Here is a 21052-nt window from a genome sequence, read left to right on the forward strand (position 1 = left end):
CAAAAAAAAAAAAAAAGCCGTGGACCAGAAAGAGGGAGGGAGTGGCAAGGCCACCAGAAGTCTCTGGTCCCTGCCACTCCTGGCTACATATATTCTGCACATGTGCACACATTTACTATACACAGGCACCCACATGGGCGGACTCGTGCCTGCATTGACCCTCCAGCCTCTGAGACAGAGGGGCAGGAAAGGACACTCCCTGTGTCTGGCTCCTTGTCTCCTCCCTTCCCTGTGTGGGAGTTCAGATCTCCTTGTGTCTAAAGAAGAAAAATCCCTTTGGGGAAGCTCATCCAGACAGCAAGGTTGCAAAGTGCCTAAGAATGTTTTTTAAAATGAAGAATGACATCCTTCCTGCCTTTGGCCCAAAGTGCTTGTGAAACTTGGGCTGAAGAACCCAGAGTTCCATGAGGTCTGAATTCTTGAACGAAGACGGTTCAGAGCTGCACAGATCCCGGCAGGCCCTGGCCGGTAGTCACATGATTGCAAGAGGCAGAGCAGGATGCTTGAAATCAGATTAGAGGAGTAGGGACCTCCAGGAAATTGAGGCCAGGATGCTCCTCAGGAATGCTTGTCACCGCCACTCACCACCTTATCTCCCGTTCTCAGCACGGTGCCTGACCCAGAGCAGACACTGCAGGGAGCCTCGCAGCCCCACTGCCCTCCAGGGTTGCTGACTCTGCACCTTGTCCCCACAGCAGGCGTGGTGCTTGCCTACGAGCCTCCAGGGTTCAGCTGTGAGCAGGTCTAAGAGTGTGCCTGACGGGCCAGCCCGTGGTCCAGGCCCTGCCTCCCTGGGACTGTCGGTGAGAAGCACTGCCTCTTGCTCATCCTGGGAGTCAGTTTCTCCTGGGTTTCCCGGGTAGCGGCTCTGTGCATCCCCTTTTTGTGAGGTGGGGGGTGCTTAGCTGTTTCTGGAGCTCTACCCTCAGCTTTCCTCTGTCCTCAGGGACCAGCTGGGGGCCTGGCAGAGCACAATTCAAGTTGTGGCAGCCCGGACCAGGTATGGGGGCTTCCCTCCCACTTCGCCAGCTGTGCCAGACTCACCGCTCACAAGACAGGGGACGGTGCCAAGTCCTCGGTGTCCCATCTGCCTCCCTCTGAGGACGACTAGAACATGACCTCCTCACAGCTCCCATAATCACTCTCCACCATGTCGGAGCCCTCGTAGTTGGGGGGGACCTGGGGCTGGCCCCGGCCTGTGGGAGGCCCACCCCCCACCTCACAGTCGGCATAAGAGGGCCCGGCCCGGCTGAGGCGCATGCTCACCCCCTTGTAGCCCCCCTCCGCCAGGCAGGGGCCTCCGCCTCCCTGCCGGAACTGGGAGTGGTAGTAGCTGATGGCTGTGTACTCGTTGAGACAGGGGGCCAGCAGGTGCTCCCGTGGACTCGGGGGCCGTGGGGGGATCAGATCTTCCAGGTTCTGGTTGCTGTAACGAGGCGGGAGGGGGGCTCGCTTGTTTTCCAGCTCCAGTGGGAAGGGGAAGCCCCCGTAGAGGCCAGCAGGATCCGGCATCACGGCTGGGGTCTGATGGCAGTGAGGCGACGGTGGTAGTGGGCTGGGGGTCACTTCGGAGTGGGGGTATTCCCAGCGTTCCTTCCTGGAGTACGTTGGGGGCCAGACCGTGGCTCCACCAGGGTACACTGCAAGGGAATAGGAAGACGGGGTGAACTCTGAGTTCCCTTGGTGAAGGTCCCAGTTGGCCTTAAAGCTACCCGACATGACTTCACATGTGGCAGAAATGGGCCAAGGAGTGGGTGGTTATGCGACCCATCTGTATGCATTGTCTCCGGCGGCTTAGGTTAATAGCTAGAATCCAGTGGGGACAAATTCAAAGTCAGAGGTTTAACTCTAGGCCAGCCCATCTTGCAAATCCATGCCACTGATCCAAGAGTCAGTGACTAAGGGAAGAATCTGAATAGCTCCACGCAGCCCACTCCCACTCCTGAAGATAGTAACTCCATCCCAGGTCTGACTGGTGATTTTTATCTCCTTAATTGAAGGAAACAGACACACATCTTGGGCTCGGAGGTCTGATGGCCTCTATCAAGGGGGGGGGGGTGATTAAATGAGATGTGACCTGGAAGGTTGGAGATCAGGCGTCCCTGGTCCTAGCTCTGTCCCTGCTACTGAATGGTTGGGTGAGTTAGAACAAGTCACTGTGTCCTCATGGGTTCGGGTACCCTAATGGCAGAGAGTTAGTCAAAATACCTGGTTAAACTCTTATGAGCCAGAAAATATACTTTGCAAATTCACTTCCTTTTGAGCCAAAGATGAGGGGGAGCAGGTGAAGGCTTCTCCTCTGGGCCAGCCAGGTCTGGCCCAAGGCTGCTACACCTGTAAGACTGGGCAGCCGGAAGTTTGGACTACTGCCTCTCTCTCCCCTTCCAGAAAAGCATAAATATACAGAAGCCCCCCTTTCACCCCAGGGGTCCTACCCACCCCTATCCAGGGTCTACAGATTTCTTTTTTCTTTTTTCTTTTTTTTTTGTTTTTGTCTTTTTGCCTTTTCTAGGGCCACTCCCGCGGCATATGGAGGTTCCCAGGCTAGGGGTTGAATTGGAGCTGCAGCCGCCGGCCTACGCCAGAGCCACAGCAACGCAGGATCCAAGTCGCGTCTGCCACCTACACCACAGCTCACGGCAACGCCGGATCCTTAACCCACTGAGCAAGGCCAGGGATCGAACCCACAACCTCACGGTTCCTAGTCGGATTCATTAACCACTGCGCCACAAGGGGAACTCCACGGGTCTACAGATTTCTGCTCTGGACCTCAGTCCTATGGAGTGACTTGGAATGTGGAGTGGTGGATCATGGTGCAGCAGAATAAGGCACAGGCTCTGAGTCCAGAGGCCTGGGATCTGGTCCAGCCCCCATGACCTTGACCCCACCCATTCGTATCCCATCCCTGTGGATTGGACTGGAAAGTGGCCGAAATCCCTTGTGCCTCCGATAACGCAGTGTTTCGGTCTTCTACCCGCTTCTGTCAATCCCAGAGGCTAATGGCCTGTGGCTGTACTGACCCATCTCCTCGCCTGACCAGGTCCTCTTAATGATGGCCTCGTTGTCAGAGTGGGAAGAAGCCACTGCTGGAGGGAGTCTGGGAGGCACGCTGCAGACCACTGGCCGTTGCTTAGAGCTAGGTCCAAAAGTGACGAGTTCACTTGGAGCTGAGGTCTTGCTGGGCTCCAGTTGGTTCAGGTTGTTGCAGGAGCTGGTGCTCAGGGGGTTGAGCTCCATGGCAGGCGAGGTTTGGGTGTCAACACCCACGCTCCTGGCCAGGAGGTCTGGGTCTTCCATGGCTACGGGCTTGTGGGACTTGCAACGGCGGCAGTAGAAAAGAAGCCCCGTGGAGCTTACAGTGAGGACCAGGAGGGCCACTATGATGATTAGAATCTCCTGCTGCCCCCAGTCACCCCTTTTGATCTCAGGGGTGACAAGGCAGTGTCCTTCTGTGCAGCCCCTTGCCTCCATCTCACACCTGTAGAGACAGAGAAGCAGTCAGGGGGGCCAAGTCACTATACTGCCCTTTCCACGTCCCGCCTTAAAAGGTCCGTGGGACAGAGACCTCTGCGTTCAAGCCCGCCTCTCCAGTTTTACACACACACACACACACACAGGTGTGATTATCACACATATCAGCACACCAACTTTACTTTCACGTCAGCATTCTATCCTCCACCAGTGAGGTGTGGGACTCAGCTATCCCCTCATTCATGACCATTTGAATCTAGGTTCTGTGCACGTCCATTTCTTTCCACCTGTGAGATCCAAGCACTGGATACACTGCCCACCCCTGAGGTCAGATTTCCAGTCACAGACCGCGGTAGAGGCAGCCAGCAACCCGGCTGTCCTCTGGGTCAGGCGTCACCCAGCAATGGCATCAGGCACCAGCGGCACCTGTTCTTTTCCACCAAGAGGTCGCAGGGACCCAACATGGCCCTCCGCAGACCTTACACTGGACCGCTTTCCCAGAGGGCGCACCTAGAACCGTCTGACTGCTCAGGTCAGCCTCAGTGCAGCTCTCCATAGTGGGAGGCTCCTTGGAGACGTCTGTGGCCAGCTTTATCCACTTTTGAGGGAGATTGGGAAAGCCTCTCTCCATCCCACCTGGGTCCCAGTGCCTGCAATTTCACCACCAACAGTTTGCCCTCTTGGGTTAAACGGTGGCCTCCCCCAAGTTCCTCTTTTAAAATGCAGACACCGCTTTCAACCAGGAAGCGTCCTCTGGACACATCTGCCAGATGGAGAGCCCACCCAACCCCTGCTGCAGAGTGAGGGGAGGCAGTGGGGCCAGAAATGCCAGGTGCTGAAAGGAGGGACTTGGACCATAAACACACAGGGGAATCTTGGACAGGCCCTTTCCTTCTCTGGGCCTCAGTTTCCGCATCTGTAAAATGGGTGGGCGGACTACACCACTGGATCTCATATGCTCATGCTGACCACAAGGGGTCCCTGGAGGGCTCATTATACATTCCAGACCTCATTCCTCGGAGATTCCAACTTAGTTGGTCTAGGAATCTATATTTTTTCTCAAGTCACCCTTGTGCTTTTTAAAGCTCTCCAATGGGAGGTTTCCAATTTCCAAACCAGAGAATTGCCAAAGCCTCTTTATGTCTCGGATTCTAGGGGTGATTCTCCTTCCCCTGCACCCCCCCCACCCAGGCCAGCATAATATAAGGCACAGGTGGCTAGTGGTGGGGCTTGAGACCCACAGCAGTGCCGGTACCAAGTGGAATCATTGTCCCCAGGCTGCTGCTTTCTGGGAAGTCATGGTTCAAAGCCAGAGAATAACAACTCTAGTCATTTTCAGACTTCAGCAAAGACCAGAACTGCCTGAGGAGCTGGTAGGAAATGCACATTGCTGGGCCTCTGCCTGGTGAGTCCAGGTCAGTAGGTTCAGAATAGGGCCTGTGAAATCTGCCTTGACAACGAGCACCTCTTCTCCCAGAGGGTTCTGACGTCAGTGGTGGGAGATGCCTTGACATGTGGAAGAGGCCAAGAAGCCAAGTAGCTGGAGCGCTGGGCCCCTGGCTGCCTGTTGGCCCCTCTAGGGATCAGAGTGCAGAGGTCATTCCCCAGTGGTTGCCACACTCAGGGCGAGAAGCCACTGACAGGGGGCCTCTCCTAGGCTTACCTGTCTCCTGTGTAGGGGTGAGGGCAGTTGCAGGAGGCTCCTTCGGCAGAGGAAATGCAAGTTCCACCTTCCAGGCAGGGCAATGAAGTGCAGTTCTCATTTCTTTGTTCACAGTGCCTCCCAGAGAACTGTGGGGAGCACGTGCAGACATAGCCTGGGAGGAAGGACAGGGAGGTGAAAGAGCGCCGGCCTGGTAGCCAGGTGGCCACAGGTGGACAGGTTCTCTAGGATGGAGGGGGGCCTTGTGTGTTTGCAGAACCCAGCATTCTCACCTAGTTATCCAGTGCCTCCCTCTGCCATATGCACTGTGTTGGGCACTGGTGCCCTGCTGGACAAGAAGCTCTGATCCCTGCCCTTCAACAGCTCACAGTCTACGGTGAACGGGCATCTAAAGGGTAATACTGGGTATCCTCATCACCCTCCGAGACAACGCTATTCAGTGTAGTCATTGTCCTAAGAATTGTCACGCATCAGCTCATCTGAGATGGGTTGCTATTTATTGTCCTCGTCAGAGATGGGACAAGTTGATGGCAGGTCAGGAAATGAGGCCCAGGGTGTGTATGACATTTGCCCAAGGTCACACAGCAAGTAAATGGCAAATGTGAGATTCAAACTGGACAGTTATAGATAATAGTATATTATTAGTAATTACCATAAAAATAGTTTTATTAGAGGGAAGTGTTGGGGGGGAGGGCACTAGCCTAGATAAGCAGCAGGAGAAGTTTCCTAGAGGAGGTGATACTTTAGTTGAGACCTGAAGGATGAGTAAAAATTAGCCAGGCAGGAGTTGCGGTCATGGGGCAGTGAAACAAATCCGACTAGGAACCATGAAGTTGCAGGTTCGCTCCCTGGCCTCGCTCAGTGGGCTGAAGATCCTGCATTGCCGTGAGCTGTGGTGTAGGCTGGCAGCTACAGTTCTGATTAGACCCCTAGCCAGGGAACCTCCATATGCCATGAGTGTGGCCCTAAAAAGACAAAAATATATATATGTATTTTGCCTGGCTATATGTATATTAGCCAGGCAAAATGATAGAGGGGCAAAGGGGAAGATGTTTCAGGCAGGGGAGAAGGTGTGCAAAGGCTTGGAGGAGGGGGTGTGCATGTCCTCAGGGTGGGTGGGTCTAGGGAGCCAGGGGGAGAGCAGGAGCTACAGGGCTGGAGGTGCGAGGGGCCAGGGCATATGAGCCCCACGCAGGTATTGGGACTCGAGACTCCATCTTCACAGCCAGGGGAAGCCACTGCACGGTGCCAAGCAGGAAAGCAGCGTGTTCAGATCTGCCTGGGATAAAGATTACTTAGACGCCCTGCGAGAAGATGCTGCTGGAGGGAGAGAAGCAGGCGAGCAGGGAGGTGGCAAGTGCAGAGGAAAAAATGAGAGGCGATGGGGGTCAAACCGATGGTGGTGGAAACCCAAAAGTGATGGACTCCTGGAATGCCTTGCAGCTAGAGATGACAGTATTATTAGTCAGGCAAACATGAGAAAATGGGATGATGCCAAGGGGTGACAGGGATACAGGACCCTAGGAACCTCATGCATTTCCTGGTTGAAAGACAGACAGTTGCAGCCATGCCGGACAGCAAGCTGGCCTGATTTAGTCAAAATAACTATTTGCACATGCTGAGTATGTGAATTCCATCTCTGGGGTGGGGCGTGTGTGTGTGTGTGTGTGTGTGTGTAAGAAGCTCTCACATAGGGTCATAAAACAGCACGTATGAGGATGTCCAGTGCAGCACTGTGGATGGAGGTGGGATGTCCATTGCTGGGGAGAGTGGAGAAAGGTAGGCGCACACACACCTCGGAGTATTGAGCCACAGTTAAAAGCAGTGGAGAAGAATTACTCATGGCAGCATGGATGGAAAAGTGGAGAACACGATACATCCCTTCTGTAAGTTAGAAATTCATGCATGTGGAAAACAGTAGAATACATTTAGAAGGAACTCCTCTAGAAACTTTAAATGTTTGCCTCTGAGATTGAGGAAGGGAGAAGGCAGTGGCGTATAGACCAAAGGGGAATAAGAAGGAGAGACTTAGCACAGACCAGTGATGACACTGAGATGTGTGATGAACTTAGCCTTCTCCATCAGAGGGCCCCATTCGCATCCTTCCTTCATCCAGAAATAAGCAGAAAGAAAGATAGCTTTTGTTGGGAAGAAAGAAGACTCCTGGCCTCCCCTGGTGTAAACCTAGCAGATCCAAACTCATCACTCACTAGACACTAAGGGAAGAGAGGGCTACTTCCACTGACATCTGCACCCCGAGCACCTCTTACTTGACAGCCCTGTGACCTTGGGTGAGTTCCTTTAGCTCCTTGGGCATCTGTTATGTAGCCCAGTGTTTTTCTGAGCAGTAAAGTGGAGCCTTAATGGCTCTCCTCCCTCCCGATGCCTCCCTCACGGGGCTGTGGTGGAGGAATATGCTTGGGAGACTACAGCGCGTCCAACCTGACCCGGTCCTCCGAAGCGCCTCCTGGGATAAGTGCAGGGCTCAGCCCCAGCCTTACCTGCCCCGCGGGTCTGTGTGCACTTCCCACCGTTGAGACATGGGTTCTGGCTGCACTCGCGGCCGTGGAAGCAGCACGGGGTGAGGGCCCGCCTCTCCAGCAAGCCTGCAGCCTTCTTGACATGAGCCAGCAGCTCCAGCGCCTCTCCGTTGATCACAACAGCATCCAGGCAGCCTTCGAAGCCCTGGGAGACATTTGGGGAAGAATGCGAGAGGACAAGGCCGCCCAGAAAGAGGTCTCCTTCAGGCCTTAGGCCCTGGCAGGTCTCTGGAAGCACAAGGAAGGCTGTGCCTGTGCTGTCAACCAACAGGCGAATGGACGTGTCTGTCACCTCCACCAGAACAGAGTGCCACTCTTGGTCATTCACGTGGACCCGGGAGGAAAGATTTCCATCAAAGCCACCTGGGCAGCGATATTCCAGCCGGAGCTCTCCATCGACCAGCTGCAAAGAGAACCCAGAGGGCTGTCAGCAAAAGCAACAAGTACTTATAGAACGTCCTGCTCAGAGCTACCAGTGCAAAGAATTGTATTTTCACAGCCAGAGGGTGTAGTGCTTGGTGATTTTCAAGGCTCTTTTAGACCCTGTGTTTGTAGAGCATTAAAAACCCCTAAATGCTCTTCTGTCTATGGTCGGCTTTGGGACCTGCTCTCCATGGGATGTCCGGGCAGGGATGGCATCCCCTTTTCACAGATGAGGAAACCGAGGCCCAGAGCTGCTTTGCTGAGCAAGACTCTGTCCTTTGGATTCTTCTTCACAGGCCTCTCCAGTGCTCTGCACCCTGAGCCTTCAGGGAGGCCAAACGCCTTCCTCTCAGCCCTGCTCCCTTATTCAGCAATTGCATCTCCAAGACGACTTTAGGGAATCCACGGGGGGCAACTATTTTCGTAATAATCCAAGACATAATTTGCCTCCTCAACTCTCATTCTCTCACATGTACTCCCACGTACAGTGGAAATTTCTAGACATGCACTATCACCACAGATAAAGGCAGAAGTAAATACAAGAAGCCAGCTGGCCTGTATTAAGCCAGAAATAAGAGAAGTTTGCAGAAATGTAAAACGATGCCACTCTTCTTTTTTTAATTACGGAAAATGTAAGATTTTTCTCCTAAAAAGGTGATATTTATGTGAACCTATAATGGGTTTCTTGTTATTAGAATGAATTAGTAAATATCGAAAAGTCTCTCAGTTTAATTTCTAATAATGAAAATGTCGGTAGCTATTACCCACGTAAACAAATCTTCCCTGGGCGCCTCTATTATTTTTGAGTATAAATACAGTCCTGAAATCAAAAAGTCTGAGAATCACTGGCTTAGAACATTTTAGTTCACCTCACCCTCAAGAAGAGGGATGAATTGTGGCCAAACATTTTTCTGGTCATTCTGGGCTAAGTAGAACTTTCTCTGGGTGAAATGCAGATATTTAACCCAGTGTTTTCCAGCAATTGGCCATTTGTACAGGATCTTCCTAATTTTTGCCCTGGTTGAATACTGACTATACCTTTATTTCCTTCAGAAGAAAACTTAGTATTATTATAGCAAATAGAAAAAAAATGTAACTTGCCTTTAATAAAAGAGAATGACAAAAAATAAGTAAAACTTATACAAAACATTGTCATTCACATGCACCCGCATGTTCAGTGCAGCACTATTCACAATAGCCAAGACATGGAAACAACCCACATGTCCATTGACAGACGATTGGATTAGGAAGATGTGGTATATATACACAACGGAATACTACTCAGCCATAAAAAAGAACAAAATAATGCCATTTGCAGCAACATGGATGGAACTAGGAGTTCCTGTCATGGCTCAGTGGTTGGCGAATTTGACTAGGAACCACGGGGCTGCAGGTTCGATCCCTGGCCTTGCTCACTGGGTTGGGGATCCGGTGTTGCTGTGAGCTGTGGTGCAGATTGCAGGTGTGGCTCAGATCCTGCATTGCTGTGGCTGTGGCGTAGGCCAGCGGCTACAGCTCTGATTAGACCCCTAGTCTGGGAACCTCCATATGCCACAGGAGCGGCCCTAGAAAAGGCAGAAAGGCAAAAAAAAAAAAAAAAAAGAATGGAACTAGAGACTCTCATACTGAGTGAAGTAAGTCAGAAAGAGAAAAACAAAACCATATGATATCACTGATAACTGGAATCTAATATACAGCACAAATGAACCTTTCCACAGAAAAGAAAATCATGGATTTGGAGAATAGACCTGTGGTTGCCAAGGGGGAGGGGAGGGAGTGGGATGGATTGGGAGCTTGGGGTTAATGGATGCAAACTATTGCTTTTGGAATGGATTAGCAATAAGATCCTGCTGTTAAGCACTGAGAACTATGTCTAGTCACTTATGAAGGAGCATGATAATGAGAGAAAAAAGAATGTAAGCATGTATGTGTAACTGGGTCACTATGCTGTACAGTAGGAAAAAAATTGTATTGGGGAAATAACAATAATAAAAAAAAGTGAAAAAAAAACCATTTTCATTAAGTCACTTTTTTCCTTTGGAGTTCCCCTGTGGCTCAGCAGGTTAAGGATCCAGCACTGTCACTGCAGTGACTCTGGTCACTGCTATGGCATGGGTTCGATCCCTTGCCTGGGAACTTGTACATGCCATGGGCGCAGCCAAAAAACCCCCAAACACTCCTTTCCCTTACCTAGGACCACAAATCAGTTGATCCTTCCATCTTTTCACCGTCTCCCCTCTGCGATATCCTCATTCCTAATCAAGCTTAAATTGCTTAGCCAAATTCCTGTCCCTCTTTTCCGTGATAGAACTCACTTGACAAACACATACATCCGGTAAAACTCAATTCTTATTCTGTATGAGTATGATGAAACCGAACGTGGCTGGGGAGAAACGCACAGCCTTGCTTAGAGGTCTCCCTTTAACTTCTTGACCTTGAGTCTCACATGAGCCCTTCAGCTACCCAGCGATCACACTCTCTTCCTTAGCCCTCTCACAAGATGACCATATTTACAACTTCTCTTTCCTCAGACCCTTAGCACCTTCCTCCCCATCCTCGCTGTCAGCGATCAGATGGGAACTTATAGGCACTCTCACCATCACATCTGTCCACGTTGCCCAAAGCCAATCTCTCCCTTTGTCCTAGGTCCTCCCCGCTCCTTACCTCCTAAAGGACAAGATGCCACTGATTCTCCTTTCTCCTTCCTACGTCTTTTTTCATTCTCTGCTGAATCATCCCAGTCATCATACAAACATGCTCTTACTGTTCTCATCTTTTTTAAAGTTTTCTTGAACCCACTTCTCTGCCAGATAGTAGTTTCTTTCTTTGCTTTCCCTTTGCAGCCAAATTCCATCCTTGCTCACTACAACACTGAAACCACTGGTGTCAGGGTATTCAGCATCCTCTACATGGCCAAACCCATTGATTGATTTCACTTCCCATCCGAACTTGACCTCCCAGCAGCCTACTGCCCAGCTGATCACTCACTGCTTCCTTCTTGATACATGGCCTTCATCTGGCTTCCCAGATACTATACCCTCTTGGTTTTCCTCCAATATCACTTGTCATTCTTTATTGGATTCTCCGTGTCCTCCAGCCTCTCAGTGTTGGAGTATCTCAGGGCTAAATCCCTGGTCTAGTCTCTTTCCAGCCTCCACTCCTTGGTGATTTCACCCAGACTCATGGCTTTCACTACTATGTATATGCAGAAGCATCCTAGATCTTCATCTCCCAGACTCCCAGACCTTTCTCACTTGACTTTGTTTGTCCGGCTCCACTGAGAGGTCTCATAGGCACCTCACACTCATATGTCCAAAATGAAACTCTTGGTTGTCCCCCCAAACCTGCTCTACCCATATCCTTGTCCAGATCTGTTGGTGGCAACTCCATTCCTACTGATTGCTCAGGTCACAATCTTTCTCCTTGGTTTCTCTCTGAGTCCTCAGTCAGTGCACCAGGAAGTCCTGTTGGCTGTACCTTCAAAATCTTTCCAGAATCTGAACTCCCCTTCCCAGTTCCACCGTCATTACCCTGATCTGAACCGCCATCGTCTCTCACCGGAATTACTGCCTTTTGGCTGCATCTTTCCACTTCCATCCTTGTTCCTCTGAAGTCTTTTCCCGACACAGTGGTCACGAGGACCCTTTTTGCATATTTCACACCATGTTAATTCTCTTCTCAAAACCTTCTGATGCCCCCGACTCTGCTCAGAATAAAAGCCAAAGTCCTTAAATGGCCTATGCAACCTTTATAGATATGCCCTCATCCTATTACGTCTCTGACCTCAACCCCTGCGGCTACTGTCCCCTTGCTCACTTCACTCAGGCCATATTGACGTCTCAACTGTTCCTTAAATATGCCAAGCAATCTTCTGCCAATTCTTATTCCTCTGCCTGGAATGCTGTTCCGCAAGAGGTCTGCATAGCTAAAACTCTCTCACCCCCTTCAAATTATTTTTCAATTATCACCTCAGTGACCACCTTTTAAAAAATGATAATTCCCCACACTCCTGATCCCCCTTAACCTCTTTTACCTTTTAACCCAAAGCACTTACCACATTTGGACAAATTCTATAATTTTTTGATATATGATGTTTATGTTTATTGTCAGTCTCCCCACAGAGGAGGAAAGCTCTGAGAGGGGTTTGGTCTTAAGACCCAAGCACCTGAAACAGTCGCATAGCAGATGCTCAGTAAATATGTATTGAATGAACTGTGTTCTAACTAGCTGTCAACGTCTGTTTTCTCTATGTCAAAATGGGAGATGGGTGTGTACAATAGAGATGTTAAGTCAAGCAGGCATTCTGAGACTTTCTCCAAGACATATTCGGAAGGACTGAAAGACCCTTAGGAAGGAAATTCATTTTCCTTATGTGATTCCATGTACCTTACTGCTGGGCTTGTCATCTTGAGCACCCCAGCTTCCCACCGTCTTGGGGAACACTAGTCTGTTACTGAGCAAACGTGACAGAAGCACCAACCAGATCTAGGTGGCCTCGCCCACCTCTCCTTTTGTCTTCAGAGGCTCTCTGCATCCCCAGAACAGCTCGTTATACCTGGACATGTTTCGCCAGGGGGATGGCTTTGCCAGTCATGACTGGAAGGTCTCGTGTTCTGATCTGGTAGTCACAGCCAGCATCCCTGAGAACCAGGCAGGGATTTGCTTGCAGAAGCTAGCCTTCTTGGCCGTTCCTCTGCTGCCCCACCTCCCCGGCCTGGCACTCCCACATGAAACCTCTCAGGCTGGCAGTGCCTTACCTTCAGGGAGAGCCACGCTGTCTTATTGCTGAACAGGAGAATGGCTTGTGACTGGAGGGTTGTCAGACGGAAACGGATGTGCCAGTTCTGAGCCTTTGGGAGACTGTACCGCCAGAAGCTCTGACCGCTAAACCTTGCGGCTGTACCTGTGAGAGCAGACGGAAGTGTCACCCCCACACAAAGTGGTTCCCAAGGAGCCCTAAAACTGCCTTTGTCTCATTCCACCCTGGCAGGCAGAGTCATCACTCACATTTTATAGAGGAAGAAATGAAGCTGTGGGGTAGCTTGTCCAGGGTCACACAACAGGACAGGGGCCCTCACCCTGCATCCCTCCCTTTGGCCTCGGGAACTCTTGCCTTGGATCAGAAACCTGGGTCAGAAACTATGAGCTTAGACCATTAAGAAAGCAAGAATCAAGCCAGGAACATCATCCATCAAATGTGTGGAAATCAAAATTCCCATCTCCATAGTTACCATGTTATTTCTGACACATTTGGGGGAAGAAAAAGGTAGAATTGGAGAGAATTTTGCATTTATGTGTGATTTCAGGAACACTGCACAGGCCGTTTGCCTCAAGATACTGCTGTAATTAGGAGTAAGCACTTCCCACATGAAATGTTGCTGAGAAGTCGAAACACTTCTCTGATAAGGGAAGAGGGCAGGGATAGATAATGTGGCCAATACTCCGGTGCATGTTCTATGCCCCACAGCAGTTGCTAATGTGCACAGTGAAGAGTCTGAGGCTTCACCTAAAGTTGAGTTTTTCAAGCGTATTTGACCATGGGACCCTCTACTGTGGACTACCTACCTTCAGCCCTTGGAGATGGCATTCTGTGGAAACCCCCTTGGGGAATGTTGTATTATATTAAACAATGCCCTCCCCAGATTTTTAAAAAGTCCTTTCTCCCCAGAAGTGAGTTCAGCTATTAAATCCTTAAAACCTTAGTGTCAATAAGCTTATCAGTTGTCAGGAGAAGGGATGAGTAGGACAAGCTCCAGATTCTTAGGGGAGAGGAGCTGTTGAAGAGAGGGAACCCAGGCCAAAAGGAGGAGAAAGAACCAGAAAGTTAAGCCCATGGGATTGCCAGATCCTAAGATGCCACCATACTGTATATCTAGAATGTGCTGATTGCCAGCAATTCCATTTCGGCAGGTCATTGTTGGGTGGGATATGATCTAGATTAAGAATCCCCAAAGATTCTTCAGCTGGCTGAATCAGCTGAAGAATCTTTTTTCTTTTTTAGGGCATGAGGGAGTTCCTGGACTAGGGGTTAAATGGGAGCTACAGCTGCCAGCCTATGCCACAGCCACAGCAACGCTGGATCCGAGCTGCAGCTGCAACCTATTCCACAGTTTGTGGCAACACTGGATCCTTAACCCACTGAGCGAGGGCCAGGGATCAAATCCACATCCTCAGGTACACTATGTCGGGTTCTTAACTTGCTGAGCCACAACAAGAACTCCTGAAGAATCTTTTAAAATATAGAATTCTAGGCTCTGTTCTCAGAGAGTAATATTCTGTCGTTCTGGTAGCACTGGGGAATCTGTATTTTAAAAATCTCCCCATGATGGGTGTAGCAACTGGAAGAGAGCCCAAGGGAGGTTTCTGATCATGCTCTAGTCCTTGATCTAACTGATTACCTTGATCTAGGCTGGTTACACCAGGTACTTGGTTTCTGAAAACTTGTCGAGCTATACATGTATGATACATCTTTCTATATTTCCTGTTTCGCTGGAATGTTCAAACAAACAAAAACCAAACTTCTTTCCAGGTGATTCCAGTGACAAGTAAGCCAGCCTACCTAGTATTTCTCAAAGTGTAACCCTTGGCCCTCCTGTTTCAGAACTGCCTGAGGTGCTGGCTAAAAATGCCAGTTGTAAGTCTCACCCAAGACCTTCCAAATAAAAACCTCTGAAGGTGTCAGCCAGGAGCAGGTCACTTTACAAATGCACTTCCCAGGTGATTTTGCACAGTCTTGAATTTTAGAACCTCTGCTATCTGAAGCCAGGGCGTCAAGGGAGAACCTTTAGCCATCACAGCTTTTGCTGCAGCCAACTCCAGGGTGAGACCCAAAGAAGGACCCTTCCCCCAAACACACCCCAGAGTAGCTCACCCAGCCTAAATCCAGCAGGCCCTGGAGAAAGTCCCCAATCTTCCAAGAAAGAATTTGCTTAATGCAAACTGGGTGGACCCATAGGTGAGGCCAGGCAGGGGGTGAGGGCGAGCTAGAGGTGATGTCATTCTTTTGCAAATGCCCCTGAGCTGGCCCAGGGCATTGGTCCTAACGCCAGCGGTGCTGGCGAGAGGCTTCTCAGAACACTGAGTTCCTGAAGAGTTTAGCAAAGATCTCAGGCTTTAGAGTGGGACACACAGGTGTCTGAATAACCAGCCCTTCATTGGAGGCTGTATAGTTTGAAGCAAACCAATACAATCCCATACCTCAGTTTCAACTGTGGATGGGGCTAATGACCCTAAGGCTGTGGTAACAATAAGTTTAGGGAACATACACACAGAGCCTGGCACATAGCAGAGCCTTAGAGTAACAACTGCCACCATGGAAAGGAATGGCACCCATCACTGATGGGGTACTGAGCATGAGACAGCTAGAGGTTAGATGCTTTCATACCCATTAAGTAGTTTATTCCCCAGACCAACTCGGGGAGGAAGATGATATTTTCATTATTTTATAGATGAGAAACTGAAGCTCAGAGGGTTTTAATCACCCACCCAAAGTTACACAGCTAGTATGATAGAGCTGGAGTTTGAACCTGAGCTCATCTAATCCTGGAGGTTAAAACCATCAGACTATAATAATAATAGCAGCAGGGTTAGTAACTCAGATTAGGTGACCACTTTTGCTATGTGGGCACTTTTCTAAGCAAGCACTTGATATGTAATTCTCATTTAATCCCTTCAGCAGTGCAAAGGCACAGAGAGGTTCAATAATTTGCCTAAGATTGCATGGCTAGCAAGTTGACCGAGCTGGGATTTGAACCCAGGCAACTTGACGCCAGAGTCTCTGCTTCTAGCCACCATGCTGAATTGCCTCTTGTATTCTTACCATTCTTTGCAAGTTCCAAAAAGTGACCAGAACTAGTATGTTAATCCATGGCTATATTTTGTGAGGCTGCACCTGTCTCATTGGTGGGCCATGGCCTTTAGCCCCATCAGGACATCCCCTGCTGGGATGCCGTCCCTAGAGCCAGGCTGACTGAGCCCAGCAGCACGGTTGTCCTGGGAAAGGCCCATTCCTCACCATTACAGGAGCAGTTCCTCTCCAAGCGGTGCCGCGGGGTCAGGATGCTGAGCCTGGCTGTGCTGTACGTGGGCCCAACCCTGGGATCCAAGTGCACTGTCTCTTGGCAGATTTGTCCCTGGCAGCTTGGCCCCTGGCAGGGCACCACAGGCATGGCTGACCTCATCTGAATTCCCACCGAACGCTCCATCTCCTTGGCTGAGCGGGTGATGACGGATGCCAGCTCCTGGAGCTTGTAGGTGGTCCCGGAATGCCCCTCAAAGACCAGGAGCACATCCACCCCAGCCGTGGCCTCTGCGGGCTGAAGGCTGGCCAGGTGGATGTTGGCTCTTTTGATGTCCAGCTTGTTGCTGAGGAACCTCTGCAGGCCTCTCCAGTGGTCACTCACCAGCTCCTCTGGGGTGAGCTGGGGGAAGCCCAACCACATGGTCTGCTGCAGAGCCTCCCGCCCCGCGTGCCACACATGGACGTGGACCCGGGCACTGGTAGAGAAGGTCCCATCGCTGACCGTGACGTTGAACACATAGCGACCCTGAGGCAGCCCCTGGGCAGCAATGATCTTGCCATCAGATGCGCCCACTGAGAAGTGGCCGGCCAGGCTTTCCTCCCCTGCCAGGCTGTAGGTCAGCGTGTCTTGTGGATCTCGGTCTGTGGCATGGATTTTGCCCACCATGCCGCCCTGGAACGCCTCCTCCCCGAGGGTGATGAAGATCTCCAGCGGGAGGGCAGAGGGAGGGAAGTGGCTCTGCTCCCTGACGTGGACCTTGACCGACGTGGAAGACGAGAGGGGAGGGGTGCCGCTGTCTGACACCTGTGGGCAAAGCAGGCACCAAATTACCACAGGACTGCAGCTGTTGGGGTCCCCCAAGCGAGTCCCTCTGCTCCAGGACAGGCTCAGGATGTTGTCACATTTGAAAAGGAAAATCGTAACCTGAAAACATCCCACACTCCCACACCGCACAGTCAAACTTAACTCCATCTTCTCATCTGACACCTCTCTGAGCCCCTCCCAAACCCCTCTAGCCACACCCAGCCTCCTTCCTCTTGAATGTCTCTCATTCTCTTCCCTGAGGGAGGTCATCAAATGTCTCCCAGCAGTTCCAGGGCGCATCCGTCATGGCCCCTGTCAGCCTAAGGAGGTTTTCTTTGAGGCTCCTCTTTGCTCTGTGACTGAGGCAGGCATGTCGTCTTCAGCTCAGCCAACAAAGAGTCATTGAGCGCCTTGTATGGGCCCTCTGCTGCGATCAAGAGAAGAGGTGACAGAGAGGGAACAGCAAGGGCCAGACCCTCAGGTGGGAAAGAATGCTCAACACAGCAAAAAGGGACCACTGTTGCTAGAGGAGTGGGCAGAGCTGGGGGCTGAAGGTGAGCTGAGAGGGAAGCCCAGGCCAGCACTGATGGGCTGAGGAGCACAAGGTTGGAACCACGGAAGGTTTTATGCACAGAAGTGACATGACCTCGTTTGAGCAAGAAAAAGATTGTAAGTGTGCCTTCCCCTTGCACATTTTACCAAGCATCCTCCAACTTTCTGCCTGGATGTAACAAGGACGAAGCTTTCCTTCCTCTCCTCAGTAACATTATCACTTTCTCAGACGTCAGCAGGGGTTTTCACAGTTTTCCCTACAGTAATATCTTGATATGTGGATTCGCTGTGAGTGGATGAGAAAGGTATAAATATTACACCTTCTGCTGGGAATTGTGTGTAACATGGATGAGCTATCAACAGCAACGGCAATATTACTATTACAGCTACGCATAATATGTAGTACTGACTGAGTACTAGCTATGTACCAGTGACTTTTTTTTTTTTTGTCTTTTTGCCATTTCTAGGGCCGCTCCTGCAGCATATGGAGGTTCCCAGGCTAGGGGTTGAATCGGAGCTGTAGCCTCCCGCCTATGCCGGAGCCATAGCAACGCGGGATCCAAGCCGCGTCTGCAGCCTACACCACAGCTCACGGCAACGCCGGATCGTTGACCCACTGAGCAAGGGCAGGGACCGAACCCGCAACCTCATGGTTCCTAGTCGGATTCGTTAACCACTGCACCATGATGGGAACTCCCCAGTGACTTTTAAATACTTTAAATGCATGATTATATTTTATCTTTCCTGTGAGGTAGGTACCCTGAAGTGTCCTATTTTATGAAAGCTATAACTGAGTCTCAAAGAGGTCAAGTAACATGCCCAAGGTCATAGAGCAGATAAGGCCAGAGCAGAAGCTGAACTCCTCCTTGTATCCACAGCCTGTTTCTTTGCTGGCCTATCGTGCCTCCCAGGGAACGGAAGTAGAAACATAGGACAAATGCAAGAGAGTGATGACAGCACTTCAGCAGTTACTGAGCAATTGTCTGGGCCAGGGTACAGAGCAGGAAGCAGTTACCTTGCAACTCTCCCTAAGCAATCACACCCATGCCCTTGGCTTTGAGGACACTCTCCATTAGCCCCTACCTGTCCTCTCAGCTGAGGACTCCGATTCCCAGCTACCTAATTGGACACCTCCACCTAGATATCTCATGGACATGTGAAAGGTAACATGTGTTTCATTTTGCCCCATAAACCTATCCTTCCCCTACCTTAAGTCTTTCTAGTCTCGTAACTGGCCCTACCACCCAGATTTCACTGGGGCCAGGAACCTGGGAGTGGTCTTGATTCTTCTCTCTTTTCTCTCTCCCTATATCCAACCCACCACCAACTCATGTTTCTTTCCAAGCAAAACCTGTCTCAAATCTGTCCTCTTCTTCACCTTCACCATCTCATCAAGGTCCCAGCACCATTCCCTCCAGCTTGTATGACTTCCAATGGATCTCCCTCAACCACTTCTGACACATTCAGCGTACTCTCTCTCTAGAGCTTCAAAAATGAGCCTCCTGAGACACAAGAAATGTTACTCCCCTGTTTGAAACCCTTCGATCACTTCTTACTGAACTTAGATTAGAATCTCAAAATATGGCCAAGGCTTATGAAAAAATTAGAATGACTCTACTTACTGGTTAGTCCAGGACAGCTTGATTTTCACCTATTGGATCAGTTATCACCAAGTATTTTTAGTGCTTCTCTCACCCACAGAGAGTTTCGACAGTTTTGACCTCAAAGAGCATGGTTGTCCAAGCTAGGAGGCCCCCATGATCCACCTAACCCATCCCTTCATCTTCTTCCCCACCATTGCTCACCATGCACTGACTACATGGCCACATCGCAAGTCTCTTCAAGCTCTTTTCCATTGTGGGACTTGGTCTCATCTTGTGCTTCCTGCCTGTGCATCTCTCCTGCCCACTTTTTCACATGTCCCCTCCCCAAGTCTCAGTTCAAATGCCCCCTCCTTGCAAGGGTGGCCACCCTCTGAAAGTGTCTCTCCTGTGCCTAATAAGCTTCCCATCACTTTCTTCATCTGTTTCTTATCTCCAAATTTATAATCAAAAGCCCATGAGCATTCCCTGCCATATTACTAGAGGCTAGCATGGAAACCAGCATATGACAGGTACTCAGTAAATGTTTGTTGAATCAATGAATGAATGAATGGCTGGATTGACTGAATGGATGACTACCTCATCCTGAGCCCAGAGAAGTTAACAGAATAGTAGGATCCAGTAGACATGAGATTTAGGAAAGGGATTTGGTGGTACAACTAGATAATGAAATATTACTTAATGCTAAATTTTAAGAAAAGCACACAAAAAACCCTGAGCTATCGAGTCATGAAAAGACATGGAGGGAACTTAAATGCATATTACTAAGTGAAAGAAATCAATCTGAGAATGCTGTATACTGTATGTTTTCAACTATGTAACATTCTGGAAAAGGCAAAACTATGATACAGTAAAGAGATAAGTGATTTCCAGGGGTGAAGGAGAAAGGAAGAAGAAGTGGAGAACCAGGGGGGCAGTGACACTAACTCCATATGATGCTATAATGATGGATATATGTCATTATGCCCAAACCCATTAAAAGTACATACATCACTAAGAATGGACCCTAATGTAAACTATGGGCTTTGATAGTCAGTGGTCATGACCATCAGTGGTAATGATGTGTCACTGTAGCTTCTTCGGTGATAACAAATATACCATTCCCGTGAGGGACACCAATGATGGGGAGGCTGTGTATATTTGAGTGTAGGTGATATGAAGGAAATCTCTCTACTATTCACTCAATTTTGCTATGAATCTAAAATTCCGCTTAAACATTTTATTGAAAAAAAAAAAAAAAAGGACTTGGGGTTTGTACCCAAGCATTGCCAGGTGTTCTGTGAGGCTAAAATAACCTTGCTAAGAAAAATCCTCAAGTTATATGACTGGAAATTAAAAGGAAGAATTTGTATGACGTGATCAATGAAGTGTAATTCCATTATAGAAGTCCAAAAAAAGGGGGGGGGAGGGATTTGGGGGAATAAAATGAAGGAGAAATGTTTGATCACCATCTGGCCACTTTTCCTTGGGCAGTTCTCATATAACCCATAATTGTATGACTATAATCCCCTACACATGTATACAGGTTCTCTCATTTGACCCCACACTGAAACCGTGAGTGATCATTAGTCAGATCCATTGCACTTGCCTTCACCAATCAAAGCCATTTTAAGACTTGGATCCACATGTAACCTAAACGATAAGATGTTAGCCTGAGTTGTGTTTCCAGGACTTGGAGTCAACTGTGTCTAGTTGGAGCTGAGATTGGTTAAGACTGGGTAGGAGCACTAACGCTTTAACCGGGCATGCTCAGGTGTCTGTTTGGTGACACCTTTCTGTCAGAGGGCAGAAAGCCCCACCCTCAGATAGGGCTAAATGCCTCCACCGTGGAACCTGCAGAGGCCTGTAGCTTAGTCACACCTGCTCCGAGGGATGAATACCACACCTTTTTCCAATCGCCTTTCCCTATGCTCCCCAGTCTCAGACCATCCTGCTCCTTTTATCCCATCAACACACCGAGCCCCTTGCCTTCTGGGA

The 21052-nt window shown here is 49.7% G+C and overlaps 1 protein-coding gene across 1 annotated transcript in view; it reads right to left on the reverse strand.

Annotated features, from left to right (window-relative positions):
* Window positions 1-21052, reverse strand: part of FAT2 (FAT atypical cadherin 2) — an 82823-nt gene continuing 61771 nt past the window's right edge. The window contains exons 19-24 of the mRNA XM_047771534.1: window positions 16112-16922; window positions 12855-13000; window positions 7636-8077; window positions 5135-5288; window positions 3021-3478; window positions 1-1640 (exon numbers count right to left, since the gene is read on the reverse strand). Coding sequence (XP_047627490.1) covers window positions 1108-1640; window positions 3021-3478; window positions 5135-5288; window positions 7636-8077; window positions 12855-13000; window positions 16112-16922 — 2544 coding nt within the window. The 3' untranslated portion in view covers window positions 1-1107. The remainder of the gene's footprint in view (window positions 1641-3020; window positions 3479-5134; window positions 5289-7635; window positions 8078-12854; window positions 13001-16111; window positions 16923-21052) is intronic.

Source organism: Phacochoerus africanus, chromosome 1, assembly GCF_016906955.1.
Source record: "Phacochoerus africanus isolate WHEZ1 chromosome 1, ROS_Pafr_v1, whole genome shotgun sequence".
NCBI lineage: Eukaryota > Metazoa > Chordata > Mammalia > Artiodactyla > Suidae > Phacochoerus > Phacochoerus africanus.